Here is a 10,722-nt window from a genome sequence, read left to right as displayed (position 1 = left end):
ATGATCCGGAAGAACATTCCGACACCGACAGTTCACTACAATAATTTTATTTCGATCGCAGCAAAGGAAAAGTTACAGCTTATATTCATATTAATTAAAATATTACAACGCAGTTTTATACATTTAGCGATACTTAAACACATCTATTGTCAAATGGCTATAAAATTTAACTTGAACAACACAAATGAAAGACATTAAAGTTATTAGCCTGAATAATAGCATTTTTCAATATAACAAACTAAAAGGCTAAGTTAACTTGCACAGCAGCTGTCCGTCTAACGCGAATCAGCAATACTCACATTTAGTAAATGCTATCTTACAACCTTTGGATACCAAAGGGCTTCATGTAAGCTAAACTAGAGATGCTCTGTGTTATAACTCTGACCTGTCTTCATAAATGGCCGCCATATGATGTTTTTTTAAGGTTATGATTTCAAGTCAATTAACGACACTTTACCATCTCCTTCAATTTTTTTGGCCATCTTTGGCAGGTCGAGTGTTTTGGTCCAATCGTTGCAGAGTTTGATATCAGTGTTTGCATGCACGGATAAAGACAGTTCTGCCTTTTTCAGCCTCGTTTTCGTGAACAAATGTCTTTGTCACTCAGTCCTCTGCAAATTAAATTTTGCATTAAAACTGCACGTGTGAAGCTCGTGCGTTTAAAGGGCAAGACACGGTGCTAGTCATTTATGAATAGGGTCTAAAGTTGCGCAAACAAGAAATCTTTTTTTTTTTTTTGGGCTTGGTTAAACTGTTCAAGGATCCTACAACCACGGCCAGTTTCCTAGCAGTTAATTGCTAAGTGAAGAGGTATTTTGCCTTGCAAACAGTGTTAAGGAAGTTAAATACCACTTTAACCGTATTTAACCCAACAGTGATCAACAAGTTACTTCCTGTTACAGCATTGATCGGGCAGAAAGGTGGCAAGGGATAACGAAAAACTGTAGTCGGTGGGAGACGAGCTTAGCCGGAACGTAGCAGCCTTGATATATCACCAACTTCCTAGAACAAACTTAGAAGACAATGCGTTCAATTTCGGGACAGGAAAGGTCAACGTGTTGTAGGATGAAGCAGGAATGCGCCAAAATAACTTGAACTCGGATTCATGTAATAACGAGTCGAGAAAGGAGTTCGGACAGAAATGCGATCCGTCGCGTTTAGTAAGACTACGCCGCCATTGTAATTGGTGTTATATTTTCTAGCTTCACTGACAACAGCAGATGTACTCTCCAAGAATTTGTCTGAGTTGACGCACAACTGATGACTCATTTGAAGTGGTGTGCCGTCATGGTAGAACATCTGGGAATACACGTAGTAAAATCCAGATATTTGTACTTGCACAATGCCATTATGGTGTTGAATTCTGCCTGATCTGTACTTTACAAGCCAGTTCCTAACTGTACGTCTTGCTACTGTGAAGAAACAAACCCATTCTGGGTGAGAGGAATTCGCTGCGAATAGTTATGATCACAGATTGAAAGCAACGGCATGACAGGATTGGAAAGTCACTGAGTCAGGTTGGCACTAAAACACGTTCAGCATTGGTTATCCCCAATAAAATCAGAAAACAGTACATTGTGTGCTTAATATTTCACCCTAGCAATTGATTGAAAGTTAATCTAGTGTTTTCCGTCTGCACTCTGTTAATCAATCATTTAGTCAAATACAGTGCATACGACTATTGAATTAGTTAATGAACCAATCATTTAATCCCATTGTAGGTTTTACAGTCAGTCATGTGCCTACAGTCCATCGCCTATTCATAAACAATTCATCCTAAAACTATTTGTTTTTCAAGAAATAAATCACATCTCTTATCATTCTGTTATCAGTTAATGCTCGCATCCCATTGGTTGGTACGCTGCTATTTTCGATATTTGCATCGTCGTCATTATCATGATCAACAACAACAACAACAATACCAAGAACATCAGGGGAAATTTTCCCTACGCTTTGAATACAATTTGAAAAGCAGGTATTTCATGAGCAATGATACAAAATATCATAGGTCATGATGTGTTTGACATAAGCTTTTGATAGATAAATGAATGAAATTAATGAAATGAGCCAGTAAAGTGTCGTGGAAACGGCGTGGAGCACAGATCAGGCAGCATCGAGACCACAGGCCAACTGGACATAACATCGTCAACTGACTTGACACCTAAAACATCAACAGTTTATCTACGTATCATACCGTTTAGAAAGCTAGAAAAATCCTCTTGCCACTACAGACAACCCGATATCATAGTGCTGTACGACCATGTCACCCTTGAAATGTTACAACCTTCAAATATACTTACAAGGATAATATCGCTCTAAGATATTATTTTTGAGTTAGGGCGCTAAACAGAATGCGTTCGGTTGTTGGAGTTGAGTACCCTAAACAACATAATTCTAACCTAAAGCAAAAGACTATGTTCTATGATGGCCTTTGCCTAAAACGAGACATCGACCTTTATCGCAAAACATCCGTGGAAGCCTTAAGTCTGGTCTAAATGAACGATCGAAAAGAGTAACAAGTCATTTACAGTACTCCCATAAGGATATACCAAGGGAGGGAGCCCCTTAACTTTTCAGGAGGTTAAATTCCCGCGTGTGACCATCATCTAATCTAATCGATATGGTGTAACAAAAAGGCTCCGAAAAAGCTGCCCTCACTATCCATGAAATAGTGCACAGTGTATGGAATATGAACGGAGATGGTGTCATTTTCCTGAAGTAAGAATACCCCGCCATGATACTTGGTGTTGTACTTCCTTTCGGCACTAATAACGCTCCCTGAACTTTCCATGACCTTTTCATGATTGATGTAGGTGTTGTGACCCATCTGTATGGTGGTGCCATCATAGTAATACATTTGGCTGTAAATGTAGTAATAGCCCTTTCTCTTCACCTCAATGTGCCCGGTTGGTGAGTGGTACAAGATGCTGCCCTCCCTGTGCTTCAATGCCCAGTTTGTAATGCGGTGGAAGCCTGCTGACGAATATTTGCACTTGATTAGTGATTAGTTTCCGAATCATGCACGTCTTTACTCGACCAGAAAGACTAAGTCATTTCAAGGATGCCATAAAAAAAAAAAGCAAATTACTTGGGTTTTGAATTTTTTGTCCATCGCCAACAAGGTGGATGCTCTCACTCATCTAGATGGCAATAAAAAAAATATATTAGTTAAAAGTTAAGACCTTGTAATTATACAGTGTGAATGAATGAATGATCGTCACCGTTATAAATTCAATGTCTTTTACCATCTATGCCCGGCAATTTCCGACTGCTCGTAGCTCGAACGCCATTACGAAAAGGGAACACCAATTCCAAAGGCAGTGGGTTCGAATCCTTCTTTACAAGGCCAAATATCTTTTCCTTACCCTTCTGGGTTTCATATCTGAGCCCTATCTGAGATCAGATCCTAGGCTAACCGCCTTTACGATAGTAACGCTTTTCGCTGATTTCTTGTAAAATTATGCGCTAATTCCTTACCACTACACTTGTACAAAAGTCAGCCGGTAGATTACTCACCGACGCTCCGGGCGGCCCAGGAGGTCCTATTAAAAAAACAAAACAAAAACAAAACAAACAAGATAAGAGCTTTCAGTGCCATGACTGCTGTCCTGTCTTTGCCTATTTTGTCTTGTGCTAATGTTCCCGCTCTGTACTGTACATTCATTTATAAAATATGAATAAGTTCCCCAATCTGAAAATGATACTTTGTTACCTTCCAGTGCCAATTGCTCTCTGACAATGTTCGCATGCCTCGGGGAGGCACAAACTGTTCGTGCTAATTTCAAACTAAACTTCGCAACTTTTCGTAAATCACGTCTTCAAGGGGTTTTCTTTTTCTAACTAAAATCCGGCGGTTTTCAAACCTTATTTTCTGTTTAGTAAGTTTTTAGCTTTTACGAACAATTGATTCCATGCAGAATCTTAGTTAACAGTTTTTGAATCCTCATATTGCACGAAGGGGGACACTTTCCCACATCCCCCTTGGTAGGCTTGCGAACGAAGAAATTTCAGGTGCAATAGGGTTAATATAAGCGCAAGTTCCTACCTATGTCGCCTTTGGTTCCCATGTCTCCCTTGACGCCAGGGGGGCCCTGAGAGCCATTTTTACCGCCTACTCCCTCGGGACCTGAGGGCCCTGTGTCTCCTGGAATACAAACATAAAAAAGAGAGTCATGACATAATACTTAAGTATTACTTGGTTTGATTCTAGCGTGAAGAACGTGCAGTGAAGTAAATGCCACGTCAGGGGGACTCCAACCAGGATTGTAAAACTGAGTTGAAGTAAGTGACTTTACGTTATTTATTAGGAATGGCAGTTTTCCTGCTTTTATAATGACTTTCAAGAGTAGTAGTATGTTCACTTTGGTGTCTCATGATTTCTTAGCTCTGTATTTTTTGCTCATAAACTTCCTTGTTCATGTTAAACTAAACAAAGTAAGCGAGATGTATTTTCAGCCTAAAATTTTGACAATCTACAGCCAAAACCAATCGGCATCGTAACAGGCTCACATGAAAAGATTATTTTTTTTCCTTCGGTTTCGCGTTAATTTTCGAGAGTTTTGAGACTGTTTGCTTTCAATTTCTGAAACGTGACGTTCAGTCACATGACCACCTTATAACCTTATGTGGAAAGCTCACCTTTTGTTCCTTTGGGTCCCTGTATTCCTGGAGGGCCCACAGAGCCTATTTCGCCTTTTTCGCCTTTTTCGCCTTTTTCGCCTTTTTCGCCGGGAGGGCCTGGATCTCCATTGTGCCCTGAGGAAAAGGTGCCAGTTGGTGATTAACCATAAAGCACCATTATCACCAGAAATGTGTTTCTTTTTGCACTGTGGTTTGCTAATTCTCTGCCAATCACTGAACAAACCACAGCATACGCACTACGTTAAGCAAGCCAAAAAGGCTAAACAGATACAATCTTAAATTCTTATAGACTGGCAAACTACATGATATGTTTGATAAATTCAGAATTGAACTTTACCTATCTAGCCCGAGGAAGTATGGCAAGGAAAAAAATGGCGAGAATTCAAGCCTCATTACCTTACAAAACACAAACTAACCTCGTTTACCTTTTTTACCTCGCCGACCTACGAAAAAAGAAATAGAAACGGGTTAGAAAATTACATGAATAAAATATGTTTGCTGAATATCGATTATCAAGGACGCCTTGTGCCACCGAATCTCATCAAAACCTCGGTGGCGTAAACGTAGATTATTGGGAAACATGTGTTTCACTGTTGGTATATAAATGGGTACCGGCGAACTTAATGCTCGGGGAGGGGGGAGGGGGTAACCCTGCGATGAACTAGCATCCCATCCAAGGGGGAGTAGAAATACTCCTAGTCGCTTCACGCTACAGAAACCGGCCTGATAAGCTCCAGCCTGATGACTTGTGGAAGGGAATTTCAGCATTATTGCACGCCAGAGCTACAATTTCTTATTTTTCAAATAACATCGCTAGTTACACTAGTCGCTCGTTGTGCTCACACATAATGTTATGTGCGTTTGTATCCGGGGCGAATAAGCATATCGAGTTTGCGTTCATCAACTTCATTAAAAAATCTTCCCTTTCGAAGATGCACGTGCTAAAGATAGTTCCGACATGTCTCGGTGAAATTTTCATTTCCTGCTTAAGCGCATTGCATAGCTGTACTAGCGACAACTTAAAGAGCCGGACAGTTTATCGAAGTTTCCGACTTCCACACGATCCACGTTCGTGACGTCAACACAATATACGGTCATATCACGTGACCCACAACAGATTGACGTCATTGTGAATAGAGTGCTTTCACATGACGTCACGGCAGCCATATTGGTGTCCGAAAACAATGAAACGGCGGCCATGTTGCCGTCCCTAGCCAAGCCTGTGGGAGTTGAACTCTTTTCTTATGTAAACACTTTCTTTTGATTCAATAATTTGCATGGCTGCTAGCCACGTGAGTGAAGATGCTCTATATAGACTAATTTCGATATATTAAAATTCAGCCTAAAACAATAGACCCCAGTACGTAGCTCTGGGGAATAACTACAGAGTTTGTGGGGTTTTTTCCCCAGAGCCTCGTGCTGAGGTCTATTGTGTTAGGCTGAATTTTAATATATCGAAATTGGTCTATTAAGCAATGATGAACATTGGAAATGTATATTCCCAGGAGCCCATGACCTGATATTCCCAGTATTTAAAAAAAAAGTCTATCGTGAAAGAAACCTTATAGCGACAAAGTTTGTGCATGTGTGAGCTGAAAAACTCAGTTTAAAACTCCTTGAAATACTATTTGTAGACTACGAGTATTCCCTCTTTCGCTTAACCCGTCGAGTGAGACCGTAAATAAACCGCGACGAAAAAATGGCCGCGCGAAATCCTGGGAACGAGAAGCGCTTCTCACCGCCAGGATTTCGCGAGCCATTTTTTTCTCGCGGTTTTCTTTCGTGTCACGCAGAACGGACTAAGCGAAAGACAGACTACCCGTATTCTTGACTATTTGAAGAGGAGACATGTAAATGCGTTGTCAACGTACACACACACGAGCCCGCGCGCTATATTACTAGCAGAGTTAATAATCAGCCAAGCAGTACGTCATGTACCTGAATTTCCTTTCGGCCCTGGAGGGCCCGGTTCTCCTTTAGGGCCTGCAAGGAAAATGAAAAATTATGAAAATTATGTACAAGATTAGAGATTGTCAGAGTGCTAGAAATTGAATTTACGGTTCTTACGGTGAAGTACTTGAATTCCAATTTTTCCGTTGTTAATTTCTCAAGAAATGTTGCAAAGGTCTTAGGAAAATTTAGCATTTACTTTTCTTTTCTTATCCAACCTAAACTGCACAAAAACAAGATTACAAAAACAAGACCTTTCAAGCGGATAAACTGCTGAAAAACAAACTGTTTTGGATAATTCAAACGTAATAACCTGCCTGTCAACACTCATATCCAGCTCCTTTGACACACTGAGTAGCTTGCAAAGGTAAAGTAATGTAAGCAATATTTTCTGGCACTGTGCAAACAGCCGGAAATCAAACATTGCCAGTTTTTCGTTGAACAGACGTTTAAAATTTTGATGCTTACTTGACCAGCCCAAGGACAGCATTTTGAATCCTAATTCTGTCATGAATACATTTATGTAAGTTTAAACCAGTTAAAACTTAATTTATTCATCTCTGGGATTGAATGGCGGCTGATAACATGATCGAGTGGTTGCAAGGAGAGGTTCCTTTTGTCTTCACTGAGTAGAAAGAGAAGGAAATTTCTCTCTCACAGGGTATCCCTTTGGTCAGAAACACTCTGTTTAGCATGCATATGATATGGTAGTTGCCTCTCATTTTTAAAACATTTGCATTTTGATTCATTCAAAATGAAAGAATTCTAATCGTGATGAAAGACAAAACTTAACTAGTTCGAGCGTTAAGCACTAGAAGCACTGCAGTGTGGCATTCGTTCCGCGAATCCTTATATTCCAAGAGTCCTTTGTCCATGAGTCATTGTTTTGAAGGTCACTCGCCGGTCACGCAATCAACACGTGTTTATCATTTGGTCGTTTTGGATGAGAAACTTTGGAGTAAAAGCAGAATAGTGCGTTTAATTTCTACAATCAGATCGGAAACGCTATTAAATTCTTGCAGACTGTAAAAAAATGCAATTGAACAAGAATGCTGGAAGTTTTGATGATCGGTTGAATCTCGATCTCGGCAAAACAGAGATCGAATGACAAATCATATATTCTATGCAAATCTTAAAACTTGTTAATTCGATTTCAATACGCATTAGATATCAAATATCATGACATTCTCCTCCTTTTGTTCCTAAGCTGTTCCTATTGAGGTCAAATACTCAAGCATTTTTCACATCAGGAAGCTATAGCTGTCATCAAGTATTTAAAATTGGAACTTTCTTCTGTATTGTTCGAACGTTTATCACGCACTTTCCCAGCCAGACACCTTTTCCGCTGGAACTGTGGGTTTCGCACGTCAACAAATTACTTGTATCTAGTTGCATCTATTAATTTACGCCAAACTCTTATACCGGTGAGATTCTAAGCTACAGAAGAATAATTTGGAACTGATGTGGCCAAAACAATCGTTACCGAGAAACAAAAGTACGCAAAAGTAAACATCTTAAGTTGATTTATGTCAGCGACAACATTATTATTGCCTCGACTAAAGGTCACGAATTATACTGACACCGAAATAGCAGAAACGTTTTGAGCTATTGTGTTGTATTGTAGTTGTTTCCACAATCGCTTGGAGTCCAGTTTCAAGATACCGAGTGACGAATGAATGTTTATTTTTTCGGTTCTTGTAAAAACTGATCAGTTTACAAATTCACGACTCATGGGCACCAACACGGAAGTAAACAAACTCAAAAGACCAAAGTGCATTCATTAAAATCTTTCTTTGCCCTGTAGAGATAATTGTATTCTTTCACTCGCAGACAAGTTGTATTTCACCCTACTCCTGACCTGTTCTACGCGGATCTTTTTGGATGTAAACCAATTGTTTTAAAATTTGTGTCTTTGGAATCTCTTAACCGTGTCCTGTCAATTGAGTGTTATTCTTGGCACCAATAAGATTACCTTGTAAACAGGGGCAGTAGCCTTCAAACTGTCTTTTGTTCCTCCCTTGAGGAAGATCGGATAAAGCGAGCTGCGAAAAAGAAGCAAACAACAATCCTCCATTGTTCCTACTTCCTAATGAATGCATCGGTTCTTAGAACATTGATAAGCAAATTGACGCAATATTTGAATACGCAATTAAGCTTAACTCCTCTGCTTAGTTTGCACCGTCAAAACAGCTAACCTTGTTTTTCAGACGGGCAGATTTTTCCTCCAAAACGCCATCAGTTTCACCCACAGATTCCTCATCCGTCTTCTGAGCTGTGAAGCTGTTTTCCAACTTGTCAACGCGCGCGGCCAGCTTGTCTGCGACAGTTTCTAGTGTTTGAATTCTTGCAAACTGCGACACCACGAGACGATGCAGATTTACTACTAAAACCGTCACGATTATGATGTACAATGCAGCCGTTAGAATCGCAAAGTTGGTAAAAGTGCGACGCGCACATGTTTTCCTCCGTTGGTCCATCGGTTAAGTGTGTTTTACGAGGAAACTCTTAGTCCCAAACTCATGCTTTTGTTTTGATAGCCGGCCTCCGCAGTCCGGCGCAAAGCACTGTCTTCAAATTTTCCACGCTTCATTGAGATTTCATAGACTTTTCTCGGAAAACAAGGCCATCTTTGCGCATGTGCCTAGCTGATTGACAGCCAGAGAAAAATTGAAAGTTTTAGGTATACTGCAAGTACAGCGCTGCGAAATCGGAAAGCAAGGAAACGATTTGAATCACTCAATGTCACGACAATTGTTCATTTTTGAGAATGCAGTTCTAAATTTGGTTCTGGGAGAAAACGGTGTCTAAGGGGACTAGGTAATGTCCCTGAAACTGCAGCTCCGTCCTTGAGTGAGAAAATCTGACGTCGCTGTGCCGGAGTGTATTAATTCCCCTTACCAACTCCCATCAGGATCGAGCCTATGACTGGGACCCTCCATATGGTTGACTCCAAGGGTTAGCGATGATGGGCGATGCAGGCTCCGGATCGTGGGCTCCTACTCCCATAATTTTTTTTAAGGTTAGTTCTGAGAACTTGGTACTACAACAATATATCTTCCCCGCATCGCTGTTTTTTTTGTTTTTGTTTTTGTTTTTAATAATTTTCGATCCTAGGGCCACTAGTCACACTGTCGAAGGTTTCCTTGGCTTATAGCTCCCAGGAGCGTTGCTGCTTCTCCTCCCGGGGGGGAATACTAGTCAGCCTCAGGGCACACCTCAGTATTCTGTAAGGTTTCCCCTAACTGCATGAAGACAGGCACGATAGTTGTGAAGTCCCGAGGAGGACCTCCCATATGAAAAGGCCGGTAATGCTAAGGGGTATAAAATAAAGGGTTTTGGTCTCCACGAAACGCCACGTCAAAGTTTCTTTTAAGGTGCACTTGAAGAAATAGTATTAAAAAGGGCTCTTATGTCCATTTTTAGGCTCGATTTTCGCCGGTCCCTCGACTCAGGTTTACTAGTTTGAGTGATATCTTTTACGGCTCAAATACAGCTCGAGCAAGGCCCAGATTGGTATCCTTTAGGGGTTTAAGTCAAATTTTCAGACGAACACTCCCGACATTTTCATATGGGTGTCCCACCGGGTGGGTAATGTCTTGCCCAAAAACACGACACAAAAACCCTGGCCAGGGCTAGCCAACGCCGCCCCGCCGGATCCACCCCGCCGGATCTCTTCGCTTGCCAGTTCACGCGTGTGACTCCAAGGTGAGCCTGCACGCAGGCTAAGCCAGGGTTCGAACCCGAGCCGCTTAATCGCGTTGTGTTTTTGAAAGAGCTCTAGTCAGCCACATGTTTGGTTTTGTGTACATGCGAGAGTTCGGCCATTATATTTTATTCGGAGCTTGTCAAAACGAAGGAAATCACTATAAAACTACTAACGATAATTACTTATTTTCAAAAACGCAACTTACAGTATAGCAGAAAGATTGCGCTTCACCCTGTAATATCAAGAATTTCGATAGCAACGAAAATGGCGCAGGCTGACCAGAGTCCTTTAAGCCTGCAAAAACCAACCAGCAAGCTCATTCAGATTCTAGAAAAGAAACCTGTCTAAATCAGACACCAGTTGAATTTGACTCACATTTCATCACTAAAGACTTTAATTAACCATATTTTGACTTAATTTTTTAC

The 10,722-nt window shown here is 40.8% G+C and overlaps 1 protein-coding gene and 1 long non-coding RNA gene across 7 annotated transcripts in view; one reads left to right on the top strand and one right to left on the bottom strand.

Moving 5' to 3' along the window:
• Positions 1-10,722, top strand: part of LOC145493200 (uncharacterized) — an 82,247-nt gene that overhangs the window by 50,347 nt on the left and 21,178 nt on the right. For all 3 annotated transcript variants that reach the window (XR_014050104.1, XR_014050103.1, XR_014050102.1), the window contains exon 4: positions 4,211-4,281. This is a non-coding gene — a long non-coding RNA (uncharacterized LOC145493200). The remainder of the gene's footprint in view (positions 1-4,210; positions 4,282-10,722) is intronic.
• Positions 32-10,705, bottom strand: LOC145493169 (uncharacterized). Of its 4 annotated transcripts, none has more exons than XM_081472584.1 (9): positions 8,787-10,705; positions 8,564-8,633; positions 6,580-6,624; positions 5,058-5,084; positions 4,639-4,755; positions 4,046-4,144; positions 3,517-3,542; positions 3,089-3,140; positions 32-1,412 (listed from the first exon to the last, which is right to left on the bottom strand). In XM_081472584.1, the coding sequence occupies exons 1-9, from the start codon at positions 9,066-9,068 to the stop codon at positions 1,051-1,053; spliced, it is 1,080 nt and encodes a 359-aa protein (XP_081328710.1). In that variant the 5' UTR covers positions 9,069-10,705; the 3' UTR covers positions 32-1,050. The 4 variants fall into 4 exon arrangements, with proteins under 4 accessions (XP_081328710.1, XP_081328708.1, XP_081328709.1 ...); XM_081472582.1 differs by having other exon boundaries at positions 1,322-2,976; XM_081472583.1 differs by having other exon boundaries at positions 1,322-2,973.

This window comes from Orbicella franksi, chromosome 7 (genome assembly GCF_964199315.1).
Source record: "Orbicella franksi chromosome 7, jaOrbFran1.1, whole genome shotgun sequence".
In the NCBI taxonomy this organism is placed as follows: domain Eukaryota; kingdom Metazoa; phylum Cnidaria; class Anthozoa; order Scleractinia; family Merulinidae; genus Orbicella; species Orbicella franksi.
This window is presented reverse-complemented; position numbering and strand designations above follow the sequence as displayed.

Excerpts from the sequence above, each read along its gene's own strand:
- LOC145493169 (XM_081472582.1), bottom strand. The coding sequence starts at position 9,068 with ATGGACCAACGGAGGAAAACATGTGCGCGTCGCACTTTTACCAACTTT. Across the intron at positions 6,625-8,563 it reads CTACTGCCCCTGTTTACAAG|GCCCTAAAGGAGAACCGGGC; the intron begins GTAATCTTATTG and ends TTTTCCTTGCAG. Across the intron at positions 2,977-3,088 it reads ACAAAAAATTCAAAACCCAA|CAGGCTTCCACCGCATTACA; the intron begins GTAATTTGCTTT and ends AATATTCGTCAG.